Source organism: Saccostrea cucullata, unplaced genomic scaffold (assembly GCF_032062105.1).
Source record: "Saccostrea cucullata isolate Sc308-1 unplaced genomic scaffold, CSIRO_AGI_Scuc_v1 ctg10, whole genome shotgun sequence".
Classification (NCBI taxonomy): domain Eukaryota; kingdom Metazoa; phylum Mollusca; class Bivalvia; order Ostreida; family Ostreidae; genus Saccostrea; species Saccostrea cuccullata.
The window spans coordinates 701,537-720,694 of record NW_026938566.1 but is presented as its reverse complement, the minus strand read 5'-3'; the positions used below and the strand labels follow the sequence as shown (position 1 = coordinate 720,694).

Here is a 19,158-nt window from a genome sequence, read left to right as displayed (position 1 = left end):
TGGTTACTAAAAATAAAATTTTCTGTGAAATTTCTTTAAAACGCTACTCCTTCTACAGTTTTGGTCTGATTTCAATATCACATGGCACACAAGTAGACTACACTAATTTATATGTAATAGTGCATCGGTTTTTGATTTCGATGAACGATGTTGCCATGGTTACTAAAAATAGAATTTTCTGTGGAATTCCTTTAAAACGCTACTCCTTCTACAGTTTTGGTCTGATTTCAATATTACTTGGCACACAAGTAGACTACACTAAGATACATAAAATAGTGCATCAGTTTTTGATTTCGATGAACGATGTTGCCATGGTTACTAAAAATAGAATTTTCTGTGAAATTTCTTTAAAACGCTACTCCTTCTACAGTTTTGGTCTGATTTCAATATAACTTGGCACACAAGTAGACTACACTAATTTATTTGTAATAGTGCATCGGTTTTTGATTTCGATGAACGATGTTGCCATGGTTACTAAAAATAGAATTTTCTGTGGAATTCCTTTAAAACGCTACTCCTTCTACAGTTTTGGTCTGATTTCAATATTACTTGGCACACAAGTAGACTACACTAAGATACATGAAATAGTGCATTGGTTTTTGATTTCGATGAACGGTGTTGCCATGGTTACTAAAAATAGAATTTTCTGTGAAATTCCTTTAAAACGCTACTCCTTCTACAGTTTTGGTCTGATTTCAATATTACTTGGCACACAAGTAGACTACACTAAGATACATGAAATAGTGCATTGGTTTTTGATTTCGATGAACGATGTTGCCATGGTTACTAAAAATAGAATTTTCTGTGGAATTCCTTTAAAACGCTACTCCTTCTACAGTTTTGGTCTGATTTCAATATCACATGGCACACTAGTAGACTACACTAAGATACATAAGATTGTGCATTGGTTTTTGATTTTGATGAACGATGTTGCCATGGTTACTAAAAATAGAATTTTTCTGAGAAATTCCTTTAAAACGCTACTCCTTCTACAGTTTTAGTCTCATTTCAATATCACTTGGCACACAAGTAGACTACACTAAGATGCATAAAATAGTGCATCGGTTTTTGATTTCGATGAGCGGTGTTGCAATGGTTACTAAAAATAGAATTTTCTGAGAAATTCCTTTAAAACGCTACTCTTTCTACAGTTTTGGTCTGATTTCAATATTACTTGGCACACAAGTAGACTACACTAAGATACATAAAATAGTGCATCGGTTTTTGATTTCGATGAACGATGTTGCCATGGTTACTAAAAATAGAATTTTCTGTGAAATTTCTTTAAAACGCTACTCCTTCTACAGTTTTGGTCTGATTTCAATATAACTTGGCACACAAGTAGACTACACTAATTTATTTGTAATAGTGCATCGGTTTTTGATTTCGATGAACGATGTTGCCATGGTTACTAAAAATAGAATTTTCTGTGGAATTCCTTTAAAACGCTACTCCTTCTACAGTTTTGGTCTGATTTCAATATTACTTGGCACACAAGTAGACTACACTAAGATACATGAAATAGTGCATCGGTTTTTGATTTCAGTGAGCAGTGTTGCAATGGTTACTAAAAATAGAATTTTCTGAGAAATTCCTTTAAAACGCTACTCCTTCTACAGTTTTGGTCTGATTTCATTATCACTTGGCACACAAGTAAACTACACTAATTTACATGTAATAGTGCATCAGTTTTTTATTTCAATGAACGGTGTTGCCATGGTTACTAAAAGTAGAATTTTCTGTGGAATTCCTTTAAAATACTACTCCTTCTACAGTTTTGGTCTGATTTCAATATAACTTATCACACAAGTAGACTACACTAAGATACATAATTCTGTGCATCGGTTTTTGATCAGTACAAACCAGTAGAGCTACAGTCTCGACAGAGACTTCTGGTTGACTTTACCAACGTTTTCCCAGAAGGATACCAGTTATATTCAATTTTTAGCATTGCACCCAAGCGCATGTGAATGCATGTGCGTTATGACCATATCATCTTGTCTACACTATTTATATATTTTAATATACTAAATATTAAAGCATTCAGTCCAAAAGTAATAAAAATCACTCATTCAAGAGTATTTTTAAATATACTCGTTTCAAATGCACGCACGTGCGTGCACGTGCATGATGATCATATCTTCTTGTAGGAGTCCCTTACATCTATCTATGTTCTAAATCCCATCCTGTTTGGTTGGAAAACAAGGGAGTTATAGCCATTTAAAGTTTCAGCCAATCAGATTGCAGCACACGTGCATGCGCGTGATTTCATGATTTTTTTTTTATATCATTTTGTAGGATATCCTAATGCATGACTATATTTTAAATTTCAAAGAATTTTGTCAAAAAACAAAGGAGATATTGCCATTTAAAGTTTCAGCCAATCAGCTTGCAGCACACGCACATGCGATTGCTTTCATGAAAATTCTTATATATCTTGCGGTAGATCTTCAAATTGTAGGACTATGTTCAACATTTCAAAGGATTATGACAAGAAACAAGAAAGTTATTGAGACTTTAGTTTCAGCCAATCAGAGCGAAGCGCACGTGCCTGCGCGAGAGATCTTGCTATTTTGACCATGCTGTCTTGTCTATACTACTAATGTATCCTTACATTATGAGTTTTATAAAATTTCATCAAAAAATAGAAAAGTTACGGCAATATTCATTATATTGGTAATTTCACCTGTTGCACGTGCGCACTCTTGCAAGCACGTGCGCGCAAAATGACCTTTGTTTGGCAACTCTACATAACATGCCTACTGATCATGACCCTAAAAAGGTTTCACCTAAGTCGGATGTGTAGTTTACAAGATCACTCGTGGACAAAATTTTCCCAGGAAGAAGAAAAATAATAATAAGAATAATAATAATAAGAAACAGAGTAAAAACAATATGTTCCCCAACTTCGTTTGGGGAACATAATTAATTGTTTTCTTAGTAATTGCTTCTCTAGTGAGCATTTTAAAATTGCTAAAATTACTTACCACTAAAAATAAAATACCATTTTTAAGGAGAAATCACTAAATTTGTGTCTCGCTAAAATTTCCACTTATATGGTCTCCTGCTATGTTCTTTCAGCGATCATGATTTTATTGAGGAGCAAGAGAGACATTTGTACAATATTTGCATAAGAACCATGGCTCTTCCAATTGGACGGTAAGTCCTTTGTACTAGATTTTAAGGATCATTGATGCTCTGATAAGAGAGATAACTCTTAATGACATAAATGTCTATTATTCCTTTATAGATTTGCCAAGTTGAAGTGTCTTTTTTGTCAAATTTTGCCCCGCAAGCTATGCTATAATTGTTTGCATTTTACTTATAAAATGCATCTCTTTTGGAAAATCATGAAAGTTTAAGCAACATTTTATATAAAGGAGCAGAGGGTTTATGAACCTTAATTAATTATTTTAATAGCTAGTTTGCAAAATAGTCAAGTCTAGTATATGGGATGCTGGTGTTATTTTTTTTGTAGTGGGATGTTCACCCTATGCACATATCACCCTCTCCCAACTGAACCTCTGCCGATTCCCAAGCTGTGTCTACAGGGAAGAGCTCCACCAAGGTAAGGGGCATGGAAGCTGTTATAATCATTTGAAGGTCACTTATACCAAAAGCTGCAAATAAGAAAGCTGATTAAAAAAGATCTTTTTTTTCCAATAACTGGTTGTGCATTTTGGGCACTATTGGTTGTGGGGTTGAAAAGCTTATGCACCAGTTCGGGTTTCTGTTGTCCATCTGTGTAGCTTGCTTAAAATATAATTTTGGATTGAAAAATTGTTGCCATCATTAAAGGAATTATTAACAAATACATTTCATTTAAACAGAAATGCCACTGTAGACTTAACACATATAGATACCCCAGCCAACATGAGCACATGGCCACAGTTTCACAATGGAGTGGCAGCAGGATTAAGAATGGCAGACTTTTCACAGGTTTGTAAACCTTATACAGTCAAACCTCTTTATTTCAAACTCACTGGGACCAAGATTAAACTTTGAAATATCTAGTTCAGATAACCAGAGTAAAAAGTTAAAAACATTAAGAATAAATTCAACTTCTCCCCCATAATTGAGATTCAGCGATCAAGATAATGAAGTTTTGTTTATACTTGTGAGCTTTCTCAGGCTTTATAATTATGTGATGACTACATGTAGTTCGTGATTTCTTCTTTCTATTTGGTCATAGGTTGACTCCACTTGGATATTGTACAACAAACCAAAAGGAAATGAATTGACCAATGAATATGCAGGATTTCTGATGGCTCTTGGTTTGAACGAGCATCTCATACATCTTCACTCCTTAAATGTACATGACTATCTCAGCAAAGTAAGTCCCAGTCAGCTTTTTATGACCCTTGCTTTCACTAACTGCACTGAATATTAATTTTGGCAATCTGTCAAATTTGTGGGGGTATAAACTAAAAATTAAAGCATCTCTATATTTTTTTACACAGGGTAGTGAAATGACAACAGTCGGACTTCTTCTTGGTTTGGCAGCAGCAAAGTAAGTCTGCGTACAGTTACTTGTATATTTGTAAGAAATATCTCCATTCAACATGCAAATAAAGAACATGATATGAATAATTTATTAATATTACAGCAAAGTGATTCTAAAATGTGATGTGAAATTAACGGATATAGCGAATTACATTTTCAATGATGCAGAACTGCCGGTCCCAGACACATTTCTTAAATCTTTAAAAAGTGCACAATGTACTTGTACTTCAAACGAATCAGAATGAATCAGATTTATGTTTTCTTGCACAGGAGAGGTACCATGGAGTTTGCCACCACTAGGATTCTGAGTATCCACGTGGCAGCTTTCCTTCCTCCCACTTCAACAGAACTGAACGTCCCTCACAATGTCCAGGTGGCAGCCATCTTAGGTGTAGGTCTGGTGTATCAGGGCACCGCCCATAGACACACATCGGAAGTACTGCTGTCAGAGATAGGTAACTAAGTTCATATATGAAGTACTGCTATCAGAAATAGGTGGGGCATTCATGAACTTTGGACACTTTATAAGGATGATAATTGAATGAAAAAGGCTCGTGACGAAGAGTAACTATAGTCGTACTTTGATATGTCGAACACTGATATTTCAAATACCATTGGTATGTCAAACATACATTTATGTTTTTAAACCTTGCTTTCTATAATCCTCATATTAATTTGTTTCTTGGTCCCTTCATGTTCAAGATAGTAAGGTTTGACTGTACATTTTACAGGGCGGCCCCCAGGACCAGAGTTAGATAACTGTACAGACAGAGAATCCTACTCACTGGCCGCTGGGCTGGCTCTGGGACTCATCATGTTTGGAGTAAGGTTTCAAGATTTTGGAGGAAGATTAAAATGTTGTAATTAAAGCTCATATCTTTAAGGGAAATCTAAATGTTCCTAACATTGTTTGAATAAAATGTGTGTGAATGTGAGAAAAATTGCCAGAATAATATAGCTGACAGTACAGCCCTGAGATTCATGAACACGTATATTAATTTTTAGAAAGGCAATGAGGTGATCGGTACATCTGACCTTGGGATGGCAGATACACTCTGTCACTTCATGACGGGAGGACACAAGCGCCCCCTGGTAAGATTTGTAATGCATACATCTATTTCAGTTTTATTTTTAGAGAAATTTCAATAAGATTTGAAATATTCTTTATTCTAAATACTTTGAAAAGTATACATTTATTTGTAATATAAATTTTTTTTTATTTATTTGTAATTTAATTCTCAGATTGGAAACAACAAGGAAAGATACAAAGCCCCCAGCTATCAGATTAAGGTAAGATCAATAATTAGAAATGAATTAAATGGCAACCCAAGTTATACTGTATAACATGGGTTGCGGCAGTTTTGCGTTATAAATCACAGAGCCCTTTCTTAATTCTATTGATAATTTTTAATCAAACTTTGAACAAGAGAGGGAGTTGTTATTGTTATTTATATTTTATGTTATTTGCTTCTCTTGAAATACAAGAACTTTATATGATCATTGTTAAAATTTCTTCACTGATGAATGTTGATCAAATCATTATAAATGTATCTGACATGCGGGTAAATTTTACAATTAGAAGATTCTCATAGTATAACTTGTTCTAGGAAGGAGACAACATCAATGTGGATGTGACTTCCCCTGGTGCCACACTGGCTCTGGGCATGCTTTACTTCAGAACTAACAACAGGTTGGATTTTTATCATATAACCCACTTTTAAAATTGGAGCATATTATTAGTGTTGCTTAAATGCAAATTCATTTTACATGTATATCTATCTATATTCTAGGTATTGCACAACTTGTGTATAAGCAAAAATTGCTAGCGTAGACATATGATACCTCATAACAGTCTTACATTTTGAAAATAACCAAGTTGATGTAAAATTTATGTTAATTATAATATTATGATTTTCAAAATCTTAAACAAATGAATATACAGTAAATTACACCAAAATGATTATTTAGTGGATTATGTGCACATTTGGTATGTCAGTCCTTTTAATGCCAAAATGCAACATATTCATGTATGTGATGTAAATGTAATGGAGTTTATTTTGAATGGACATGCTAAGATCTATAATGTCTATATTGATCTCCATGATGTTATTTCAGTGCAGTCATAGACTGGTTAAGAGTACCAGATACACAGTTCATGTTAGATCAAGTCCGTCCTGATTTTCTAATGCTAAGGGTATGGACCTTTTTATATAACACTCCGAAAAACAGTAAACAGAACCAGTATTATTACCAGATAAAAATTTAACTCAATGCATACCTAACCCTGCACATCTTCCTTTACAGACCATAGCTCGAGGACTTGTCATGTGGGACTATGTCGTCCCAAGTTTTGACTGGATCAAGTCAATGATTCCAATGGTAAGGAAATACTAGAACACCACATGTGAATTGCATAGTATCAGTAGCTAGACTGACCAATTTCAGTCTTATGAAATTTTTTATGTAAACTGTTATGTTTTTACACTGATTTTAACTCTTTCTTTTAATGTCTTACCAAACAGTTTCAGTATGGAGGAAAATTTCCTTTATTTGAATAATAATATGCATTCTAAATTGTAGACGTTGATGCTACAAAAAAACTTCTATACTATACTAAATTTCTTCTTACAATTTTCTTCAGATCCTCCAAGAGAGAGCCTTTGAGAGAAAACAAGGAGAGGGGGAGGAAGTCATGATTGATTATGAAACCATGAGGTTTGTAATAAAGAACAAATGATTATTATTCAGGACTTGATTATAAGCCTGGATATATTTTAAAGTAATTTTAAAAATCCCTGTGATTTTTAATCTGTGGTACATGTATTTCCTTTATAGCCAGAGTTACTGTAATGTGGTGGCAGGAGGCTGTATGGTGATTGGTCTGAAGTTTGCGGGAACAGCCAATCAAATGGCATTTGGAACACTGGTAATGCTGGCTGAATACTATCGAGCAATTCATTTGAATTTATAATTTTGGCTATGTATATACTGTATATACAATCAAAATTCATACTTACATGTGATTCACACAATGGATACTGCATGTAATATGAATGGAAGCAAACATTTTAAATTCATTGGTATCATCCAGGTAGATGTGTTTTCACGTTTACACACATATGTTACATTAATTTGATTTCATTATTTTAAAATGGCTGAGTTTATATTGATATCATTGACAGATGAAGAGCATCAAGCTGGCTCTGACCATCATGTCCAGTCAGTCCCACGTAGAACAGACGGGGAGAGGTGTACTGGAGAACTGTATGGTCACCATTCTTCTCTCCTTAGCCATGGTATGAATATCAATTGTCACAGGAAAATATAATACAACGGATCTTGCCATTAAATTTTGTGCTTATTCTATTTCTGAATCGTAATATTTTGTAAAATTACATTTTTTTATGGGGTCAGATACATGTATCTCTGGAAAATATTGGTTCTTGGGAACTTGATCCTGTGGAAGAAGAATATATAATAGTTGTGTATACAAAATTTTACATTTCATTATGAACGTGAACTCATGGGTCTCTTCATACTGTAGATCACTAAATTTTCGCGACCTTATTTTGGAATAGCCGTTGACTCTTTATTGGCGAGCATATTTTTCACGAATTGTTGTTTTCCTTAAATATGTAATCGTAAGGAATACTTTTATACGCGACCATTCGAATGAAATTTTCGCTGAGCTAACATTATAAATTAGACAACATTTTAAACAATGAAAGTTACTCGCGAATAAAACGTGATTTATAGTACCTTCATACCTTAAAAACAATGGAAATTTAATCCCTTAAAAAATTAGTGGTTACACAGTAACTGATGATGATGATGTTTATGCAGGTGATGGCAGGTTCCGGTAATCTTGAGGTCCTCAGGCTTTGCCGTATGCTGCGTTCTCGGATTGGACCCCCACATAATATCTTTGTGACCTATGGATCCCACATGGCAATCAGTATGGCTGTTGGTCTACTGTTTCTGGGAGGTGGCAGGTAAACTTTCAGGTTATCTTGTTGAATTTAAATTGTGTCTTAATATCAATTCTCTGTAATTATCAAACAATATCAAAAATGCTTGGCCACGCTACATTTTCAATTTCTATGAAACTTTTTGTGTGTACTCACATTGTCATATCATTAATGGTTTTATAGTTTTTTATTTCAAAAAATGTCTCGTTGCCATGGTAACGGCACCTATTGTTTCCCCTGTAAATTCTTCCTAAAATTTGTCCAAAAAACGTGATTTTGTAGGTTTTACTGAATAAAAATGAGCTTAAAAGAAACAAGAGAATGGGAAAATCTACTTTTGTTTCAAAACTACCATTATTCCTCTCTAGTATAACAACATAATTTTTTAAAACTATAATTCTACATAATGGCTTAACAACGCTTAGCTTTGAGGATTTTGGCATTTTGCCAAATTGAGAAAATTGCCATTTTAGACCCTTTTTCAAAGCGATTTTTTAATACTTTGCACACTGATTTGAAATTCAGGAAACAGTGCATTGTATAGATGGTACATAAGTTAGTTTAAACACATTAAAATATTTATGGGACACCTAAAATTCTTTTTTTAAAAAGCTGATGAAAAATTACCCAAAATCTGCAAAATTTCCGTATTTCAAGGAACACATGCACATTTCATTAAGTTCATATAGAAAAGAAATGTTACTTTCTACCTGTTTTGATGTCATTTACAGTAAAATTAGTCCATATCTAGGAAAAGTGTCATGTAAAAATATTCACATCCCATTTCCAAGAGCATTAATACATGTAAATATGTTCTTAGATAGGAGAACTGTGAACACCTGCACAAAATGCCCCCCCCCTTTCCGTAAAATTGACAATTTTGAAGTACATGTAGACTTACCAGGGCATGTTTCAAGTTTCCTGAAACTATCTCCTTAGATTGAAACTAATATGAAATAAAATTTTCTCTATCCATTCTCTATTACTATGGAAACAGGAATGCAAGATTTGTTACCATGGAGACAGGAATACCAGATTTTTAACCAAAATGGCTGCGTTTAACATAACAATATTCCCAAAACTACACTTATTTACTCTTTTATAAAACATGTGTAATGAGTTATATGTAAATGTGAACTAAATTTTTTGGCATCTTAAATTTGCATCTTTATGATGTTGCAAAAATATAATGCATTTTGTAATGCTATGTCAAATAATTGCAAAACCTTGTGGCTTTTACTTTTTCAAGATTTGGTCAAACTTGAAAAATTCTGAAATGAAACTAAAACAAGCAGGACATTCATAATATTTTACTCATTTCAACTTGTTACTTTGTATAATTATTTATTAAATTCATGGGCAACTGCAAACCACAGATACTTTGAAGGAAGTCAAAAATTCCCCCCCCCCTTCTGATTTTTTCATTAAAACTTATGAAACACTGCTTTAAACTTGAGAAAAATTACATTGGTTTAAAAAAAAATCACATCCTCTTGGGTAAGTTATCTTGGATTTAAATAGAAATATCCAACAATGGAAAACTTTAAACATAGTGTTTGGCATATAATTAATAATTAGGTTTGCAATGGATCTTTTGTAATCTGTAAAGTCAGTTGAAACAATGCCCCCCCCCCCCCCCCCATGAGACACTGTCCCCCACAAGTATCATTTTAAGGAAGTTCTTCCTTTCATTTTACTAGGTTCCTGCCAACATCTCATCACACCAACTATATCAACCTCCTTTAAATTTCTTTTTTTTCACATGTAAATATAAATTCTGAAAACAAGAGAACTTTTTGCTTTTTTATTTTTTATATATGCAACATTTAGAGTACATTTATTCTCAACTATGGTACATATCATTAGATTTACGTGACAAATTCTACTGTTTCTGCTGCTCTGAAAATCTTGACTCTGATTTTTCAATTTTAGAGTTTTAGTTGGTCAGGCATGTACCAGTAATGACTTACATTGACATACGCAAGTAACACTGATAATTAGTTAATGAGAATTATGCTGAGTTTAGTTTTTTTTGGAAAGGTACAGGATAAAGATTGATAAGTTCTAAAACATATTGTTATACAACATAAGATTTGAGGATGCCATCACATAATATGATAAACATGTTCCTATTACATGTATATTTGAACTTTGACATCTCAAAACACTGATATCTTGAACTTTGACATCTCAAAACACTGATATCTTGAAGACAGTGGGTACAAGTATGTTGAAGTAGGTTGGAATTCAGCTTTCACTTGCCTGGTTTCAAACCTAAAATATGGCATCCCTTCTCAACCTGCAATGGTAAATAATTCCTGCACTTTCCAATATACTAGTACACTGATTTCAAGCTAATTTAATGTGTATGTAATCCTTTAGAAAGTTGTTTTCTTTATTCTACTCTAGTATAATAATTCTTCTGTTACTGGACAGGTATTAAATTTTGTTTAAAAAAAAAAAGAAATAAGCAAGGTTTAAATTTAGATATAAAACTGAAATATTTTTTAACAATTTAAGGACAGATTATACAAACAAACTTTTGTCAAAGAATTTGAAAATAACAACTTGGGTCATGTTTAAATCAGTAAAATTAATAACTTTCCTCACGACAAGTACTTTTTAATTCATATTTGCATAAAAATGGAATTTGAAGTGAAAAATATTTGTATAGATTAATAAGGATAGTTTCAAGAGGGCAGACTTTTGAACATCACAGAAGGTTTACAATTTCTTAATATTCTAGAAATTTATTAATACATCATTAATTTGCAATTAAATTATGCCAAAAAATATATACCAATCCAGGCATCCATTTTTTGTTTGTATCATCTGCCCTTAATTTACTATTTTAAGAATGGTTACCTTGAAAAGAACAGAATCTAGGCTGTCCGCTTTCTTGCAGAATGCACTTGAACTTCAGTCATGGCCTATTTGGTCCTGTTTTGGTTTACTGGTCTTACTTTTTCTTTATTCATCTTATATGGTAAATCCTTTGATGAAAAAATGATGAAAATAATTATTTTCCTAGGAACATGATCAAAAGGAAAATTCATTTCATTCATACACAGACATGTTCATGTGTGTGATCATCTTACCAGTAGTGAATATTTGCCTGAGTATCAATTAATTTGTTTAGAATATTATAAAACATGGTCAGTGTGTACAAAACAAATATCATTATAAATCAGAGGTGAATATTCTACATGTACATGTATATAGTTTTATTATACCCTCCGCTTGAAAAGTGGTGGGGTATACTGTAATCGGTATGTCCGTCTAACTGTACGTCCATCTGTCTGTACATCCGTCTGTCTGTTACGCTTTAGGGTACCCATCTCTTATTATCCACAACTCCTCTTATACCACTGCAATGAGTGAAATTTAATGAACCTTTCACAGAATCTTTATTACATATTGTCATTATGCACCTCCTATTTTAGTTTTTGATTCAACGCATATTTTGGGTTTCCCGACCACAGTAAAACATGGATTTGTCATCAGTTATAACCATATGGGAGGCAGGTGGTATCATTTAGTGAGCTCAATGCTCACAGGACCTTTAGTTAAATTTTGTTTTAACACTTATACATATGTACAAGTGTACATATATATATTTTTACTGTTTGCTATTTGAAAAGATAATTATTATTCACACAAAATTGAACTATAGATTATACAGTACCGGTACTTCACAGATGAATGAAAGAGTCTATATAAACAAAAATAACTCCATATTTCCAGTGCATTCTTAACCTAGATCTATTTTGTCATTACATATAGTACAGTAGTTTTGGATATATAATAAATTTAAAGTTTAAAAGATAGAAGCTTTTAAATAAAGCAATGACATCAAAACAAACATGCTGTTTTCCTATTTTCTGCTTATGAACATCACATGACCATATTTTGCTGATATATATAGAATACTATTTAAAAAACTTATCTACTTTATGCTTGTGCTCACACATTATAAACGTTTGATGCACTTTTTTATAGAAACAAATTAAACTTGCTCTAGTTAATATTTTAACAACACAATTCTGTAAAATATGTGCCTAATGCCAATAAAGAATTGAAATAATAGGATAAACAATGAATGAAAACTGACAGAAGTGGAAATTTATTTTATAAAGATAAATAATGTTTACTTAAAAGTTTCTCTCAGCACATCATAAAAAGTAAACCTACTGAATGGCACAGATTTTACACATGTACAATCTCTATATAGACATTTATATTTCGGGGGGGGGGGATTCAGCTGTATCAGCAAGTGATGTTTATATGCTTCAAATTCATTTTCATTAATAAAAATAATTAATTCATTGGTCAGAAAGTCAAACTGTCAAAAGGTATAGTTCGCTTGATTTGATAAGGACCACTGACCACTACACCAGTAAAACAACTGGGTATTGTAAGGCAAATAAAATTAAGAAAATATGCATTTGTTAATCTTGATATTTTTGTAATGCTCAGTATATACATAAATTTACCTTCTGTCTTCATTGTTTAAGATGTCTAGCCTTCTTTTCTTCTTCCAGACCGTAAAACTTTGATGAGATCTTTCGCCAGAAAATATTCATTGTTGTTTACTAAATACACATTGTACCTCCAAACGTTAGAGAGTAGTTCAAGGGAAGTAATTAGGAAGCAAAAAATGCTTCAAAATGTAGAAAAAAGTAATCTTTACCTTTGAATTCCTTTTACATCTTTGAGTCTCCCACCAATATTTTACATATTTTGATATAATCAAATATTAGCCTTTCTTAATTAATAATTACTAAATTTGTAATCAGTGTGCCTTTTTTGTTTTAAGCCTCCAAAAACTCCACTAAACCAATCACATATCTGATATGTTATAATATGTAAAATGGCCATTTACTATTGAGAAATTAAATTAAAACTACAGATATAATTACTTGAATCTGTAGTATTAAATTTAAATAATGAAAACATATTAAGTTATCCCTTTTCATTTTTGGACACAGTTTTTCTTGATAAGTACACGTTTTTCAAAATTAACGAAATTGAGAATTTTGCACCCCGTTTCTATGGCAACCAAGGGTCTATTTCATAAACCCACTTTAGATTTTACAATTAATGACATAGCTGTTTAAAATTATTATAAAAAATCAAAATGTTTTTCTATGCGTGGCCAACCAATTTTGATAATTACAGAGAATTGATATTAAAATTTGTGAACAGAGTGGTATACAAATTGTTATTTCATTTACAGGTACTCCTTGAGTACAGCCCCAGAGGCAATAGGTATTATGCTGTGTGCATTCTTTCCCAAGTTTCCATTCCACAGCAATGATAACAGGTAGGAAGAAACATTTAATGCATAAAGGTAAATAGATATTTTACGGGGTTTTCTGTCTATGTTTATATTTTATGTTTGTTCTTTTTGCATATTGAGATTATAGGTACCATTGACAGGCTTTCCAACATCTATATATTCTGTTTACATGTCTTGTTTTGGGATTGTAGGTACCATTTACAAGCTTTCCGGCATCTGTATGTTCTGGCCACAGAAGCAAGAGTTGTCCTTCCTAGGGATGTAGATTCAGGGGAACCTTGTTATGTACCTCTGGAAATCAAATTCAAGGTATGACTTTGAGACAGTAGGTCACTGCATGAAGCATAATTTGGCAATTTGGTACTACCAGTAGGTTGTGACATCTCAAAATGGTTGGGAAATTTTCACTTGAATTTAAAACTACATACAATCTATCAATGACTGTGATTATGCCTAGCTGTGTGGACATTTATAATTACTTTATGGTTCTGCATTGCTTTAGGATACAGATGACTATTCAGGAGAATGTTTTAGGACATCTGCGCCTACTCTTCTACCTCAACTGGATAAAATTAAAGAGGTGAGGAAATTAATATTAAAGCTCTCACATACATGTATAAGGATATTAAAATTTTACTTGTTCAGAGTGATTCATCGCTGTGTGTTTTGTTACCGAATATATCAGATGAATGAAAAATTTTAAAAGTAAGGTGTGAAAAATATTTCAAGTGCTTCAAGCGTGAATTTATCTCTGTAGTGCTTGTTACCGTTAAACAAAAATCTTTCCTTTTTAAGGTCAAAATACTTGGACCCAGATATTGGCCAATAACATTTCAAATTGACAAAAACTGGAGTACTCTACAGTTAGTTTTATATACATATCTTTCTTATCAATCAAGCAACCTTTTCCCTCTTGTGTGTATGTATATTGTGTTTTATGTATATGATAACAACCATTATATACAAATGTTAACAATGTACTTTCTTTTTGCCGCACTAGGGCCCTTAATTGTTCAATGAACTAGTTGAATTGAATTGAATTGTACAATACTCAATAATACCAATATCTTGATTACTAATAATTAAGATATTGCCAACTTTTCAAGAAGCAGGGTCAATTTTAATCATACTTGCCTTCATCACGGAAGGTTCAGTTTATTTCAAAATTAAGGGTAACATCTTTTTCAAATGGATATAACCAAGAGATATTTAAAGTACAAAGGGATCGTGTTTAGTCTTTATCAGGCATGGAAGCTTCCTTATAAACTGAAAGTGAAGATTTGATCAAATCTTAAAATGATAATGTGGTTTGTAATTTTTCAGATTGCTTCTTAAGAAAAATGGTGTTCTTTTTGTAAAGCAGAGGGCTGGCTATTTATCTTATGTTCTGGATCCAAAGGTATTTTCAACCTTTTTAACAGATATTCCAAAAAGAAATTTAATGAAATGTGACATGATTGTGAAGATTTAAACATAAAAGGGAAAAAATTAAATGGATTGGAAATTGGTTAAAAATGGAATTGGATAGTTTTAACATGCAAGTTAGATATTTTTTTCTTGAAAATTCACGTGGTGATTTGTGATCATTTTTTTGGGGGGTCTCTCTGTATATTCATGTTTTTGTATACCAGATCTTAATTTATGAGCAATTCTAACAAAAATGAATAAGTTTTGATGCTACTTTTCCTCTTGTATTATAAATATTTCATATTAAACATTATCAAGCACAGCTTTCACTTCCCGATAACAGCCCCTAGCAGGATCTTCTGATTGTGTTGGTTTTCTTGTTTAATTATAAGCACATTTCTTCTTTGCAGGGATACAGGAGTATGTTAGCAAAATCTTTAACTAGTGATCACTCAAGTCATACCTCAGTGCAGGTAGTGCATACATGTATTTCAGTAATTTAAATTTTTACTTTGGAAACAAAAATTTCAAAAATGCTTTTAAAACAAATTGCTTTTGAACAAAAGATGTGTCAAAACCTTCTGTGGTTACTTTTAAATACAGTCAGAACTACGATAAATGTGATGAAATTTTCTTCAAAATCTTGAAAAAAATTATGATTGGAAATTTAATGTATACCTTGCTCTCTCTTTAAATGCTACCTAAAGGGAAATTGCTCCATTGAAGGACAGGTCCAGAATAAAGGAGGACAATTAGGTTTCTTCACACTATGTACTTTTTTTTCAGCCTGATGTTATTAAAGCATTCACATCCGATCCTGTTATTTCATCAATGGCTGATTATTTCCTTAAAGGAAAAGAGAATTGTCAGGTACAGTAAATTCCCATCTTCCCTGCATCATCCGTAAGTGATTGAACCCTTTAAACTTCTTCTCAGAAATGTCAAGCACTTTTGGCATGTAGAGTCTTTTGATGTTGGGAAAGAGAGACTTGTGTGTCTATTTTGAAGGGAGTAAGTTCATTTTGAATTTTTGTTTTATCAGAGAAGCAGAACCCTTCAAAAGTTGTCCTCCATATTGTACTCCAGTGTGACCCGAGAAAAACCTGAGGTCATCTCAACTCACATGAGACTTGATCAGGTAAAAATATTAAAAATTAACAATTATTAATTAATTTTAATTTTACATTAGAATTATAATTATCCTATTTTGATAAAGAGGGTGTTGCAGAAACTTGTGATTTTTCCCTATATATCGAGAAGGACATTTAAATACCCTCGTTATGTCTAAATATGGATACAGCTACGTAGAGGACTATGTTTACGGCGGGTATTTCCTGCTTGATACAGCAAAACACTTTCGTTATTTTGCACGAAAAAGGTTGGAACAACAAAAAGCACAATGGCTAAAGCAGCATTTTGAAAGATACACCGTAGACATCGTGCGAAATTATTTTTTGTGAAATATAGCTGTGTCCCATAATCACACTGTTGGTGCTACATCCAAGACATTTCATTTGTTTCAAATCAAATCTTGGCTACTAACTAAGAGACCAGAATTATTCAAAATAGCAACAACTACAGTATGTAAAAAAAATAAAGTATTTAAACAATACAGTAACTTTATTTTCCAAGACAACACTAAATATATTTTTAAGTCACAGCATGTCAAGGAAAACAATTTTATCCTGCGTATAGTTATAACTTAATTAACTTCTTGACATGTACTCTCTTTCAAAAATTATATAATTTCATTGTACTAGTATTGCATATGGAAAAAAATTAGAAAAAAAAATATATTCAAAAATGATCCATTCCAGGACTCGAACCCATGCTCTGGTAAATGTACGAATTGGTTACCAACCAACATTTCCACTAGACCATTTCGCACACGATGGTTTTCCAATATTATTTAATGTACACTCTTTGCATTTCGTTTGTAGAATAATTTTAATTCAATTTTTGCATTTTTCAAAAATGTGCCTCTTTGAAACAAAAATCGGAAATGGCAGTTTTGAAGAAAATTCCTGCCTCTTTGTGTAAAAATCAAAATTATTTTGTTTCAAGGAGGCACTTTTTCAGAACAATGGGGATTCCCTATTCAAAAATCAGAAAATCTGATAAATTTTGCCGTGAGACTAATTTTCACATCATTTTATGGCAAATTGGAAGTCAATACGCAGCTTCCAAATATTGTTTTTCGTTGTGCTTTATATATTGATGCAATTGAAAAAAATTAATATGAGTTTCTGCAACATAAAAATTTTTTTTTTAATTTGCTATACATTTAGGGAAAATAACAAAAAAACTGCAACACCCTCTTTAAGGTATATTTATAAACTGCATCTATATGTGAGTACAGTATAATTGAATTACATGTTTATACATTGTAAATAAATTTTTACTATTCAAATTATTTTTTCAGGTCCTGAACCAGTCCAGTTTCTCTTTGTCCCACCTTGGGATTACACAACTGAAGAATATTTTTGCCTACTACTATAGTTCCTTCAGCTTTAGGAAATCTGGCAGCATTTCTACTGCTCAGCTGCTCCAAATGGAGTTTCTGTTGGCATTAAAATCTCACCTGGAGGAAAAGCTTGATAAATGGCAAGCAGGTAAATTTTTTAAGAATATTTCAATATTTCATTGACATGTGTATAAATTTTCAATGAAGTATGAAAACCTTAAAAATAATATTTATGATAGATTTATTTAAATGTCATTCAAACTTGTGTATTTTTTTTCTTTGAAATTGAAAAATAATACTAACCACTTCTGAATGATCAGAATTCTTTAATCCAGTTGGTTTTCTCTTTATGATGTTATTGTTCAGTATTGTATGTATAGATCAACTGTTCCTTTTCTCATGAACATTGAAATAATAAAAGCAATGGGACCAAGCAGGTCTTGTACATGTATTTTTACAAATTGTGAAAAATTAAATGTAGATTCCTGTTTGATTACAGTAGAAATAGGGTAAGAAAAATCTTATATGCTATAATACACTGTATGTATGTAAAATCACTTTATTTGACAGCCAACATGGAAGTTATTGTGAAATATCTACAAACCAACACTGTTAGAGGCTGTGACATGTCCCTCCTATCGGCCTATGTCACGTGGTACGATATTCCAACCCCAGCCGAGATTTCAAAAATTATTGTGGAAGGTGGGTTCAATTCAAAATATGACGAACCTCAATCCATCATAAACCAATACAAAAAGATTGTCAAAAATATCAATGTAACAATACTTGCAGGGTCTATATGACTAGATATTTCTATATTTTTCAGAATTCATTCAAAGTATGCATGTTACACTTTTCAAAAAGGCACAGCTTCATGTCATTTCCATATATAAGATATGCTTCAAACACAGTAATCAGTGATTACACGATCTTCTTTTTGTTGTTTACTGTTGTATGTTTTTCTAATACAGGAGGCCCTACATTACCTGTGCTGTGTGCCACACTCCCACACTTACCTGTCAACACTGTGATGCAGATTCTTACAGCGTGGCAGGCCGCTGTGTGATATTAACATGAACAGATAGACATCATTTGCATAAAATAACAAATAATTTTGAATTACAGGAAATGAATTGTGAACTAGAAAAATAAGATATTTATAACTCCAAGAGTTATCAATATGTTCTGTACAGTGGAATAAATTCTTTATGGATGTTTATAATTTCATGACATTTCATGCAGAATAAATTTTCATGACATTTCTTAACAAATAAAATCAAACAATACGATTTTTAAAAAATTTTAATTATTTACATGTATATGATTTTTTTTCACTTTGAAATGTTTTAATTATATCAGACTAAATTGTATTTGATAAGGACATGTTTCTCAGATTGTAAATTGTCAAAGAACAAGGTTTGATAAGGATGTTGTAATGTCCTCTCAGACTGTTAATTGTCAAAGAACAAGGTTTGATAAGGACATTGTAAGGTCCTCTCAGGCTGTAAATTGTCAAA

The 19,158-nt window shown here is 32.3% G+C and overlaps 1 protein-coding gene and 1 long non-coding RNA gene across 2 annotated transcripts in view; one reads left to right on the top strand and one right to left on the bottom strand.

Moving 5' to 3' along the window:
* LOC134250646 (anaphase-promoting complex subunit 1-like) overlaps positions 1 to 18,930 on the top strand; it is a 34,311-nt gene extending 15,381 nt beyond the window's left edge. The window contains 27 exon segments of the mRNA XM_062732998.1: positions 3,082 to 3,159; positions 3,479 to 3,568; positions 3,831 to 3,939; positions 4,193 to 4,333; positions 4,461 to 4,510; positions 4,774 to 4,958; positions 5,235 to 5,326; positions 5,509 to 5,595; positions 5,746 to 5,793; positions 6,111 to 6,193; positions 6,619 to 6,697; positions 6,808 to 6,882; positions 7,145 to 7,218; positions 7,339 to 7,429; positions 7,686 to 7,799; positions 8,347 to 8,495; positions 13,708 to 13,794; positions 13,962 to 14,079; positions 14,273 to 14,350; positions 14,566 to 14,633; positions 15,094 to 15,169; positions 15,588 to 15,650; positions 15,964 to 16,047; positions 16,220 to 16,315; positions 17,600 to 17,789; positions 18,212 to 18,343; positions 18,613 to 18,930. Coding sequence (XP_062588982.1) covers positions 3,082 to 3,159; positions 3,479 to 3,568; positions 3,831 to 3,939; positions 4,193 to 4,333; positions 4,461 to 4,510; positions 4,774 to 4,958; positions 5,235 to 5,326; positions 5,509 to 5,595; positions 5,746 to 5,793; positions 6,111 to 6,193; positions 6,619 to 6,697; positions 6,808 to 6,882; positions 7,145 to 7,218; positions 7,339 to 7,429; positions 7,686 to 7,799; positions 8,347 to 8,495; positions 13,708 to 13,794; positions 13,962 to 14,079; positions 14,273 to 14,350; positions 14,566 to 14,633; positions 15,094 to 15,169; positions 15,588 to 15,650; positions 15,964 to 16,047; positions 16,220 to 16,315; positions 17,600 to 17,789; positions 18,212 to 18,343; positions 18,613 to 18,707 — 2,632 coding nt within the window. The 3' untranslated portion in view covers positions 18,708 to 18,930.
* On the bottom strand, positions 10,262 to 13,068 carry LOC134250662 (uncharacterized). Its single transcript, XR_009988558.1, has 3 exons — positions 12,965 to 13,068; positions 11,337 to 11,464; positions 10,262 to 10,770 (listed from the first exon to the last, which is right to left on the bottom strand). It is a non-coding gene; the product is annotated as an uncharacterized LOC134250662 (long non-coding RNA).
* Positions 18,931 to 19,158: the final 228 nt, after the last annotated feature.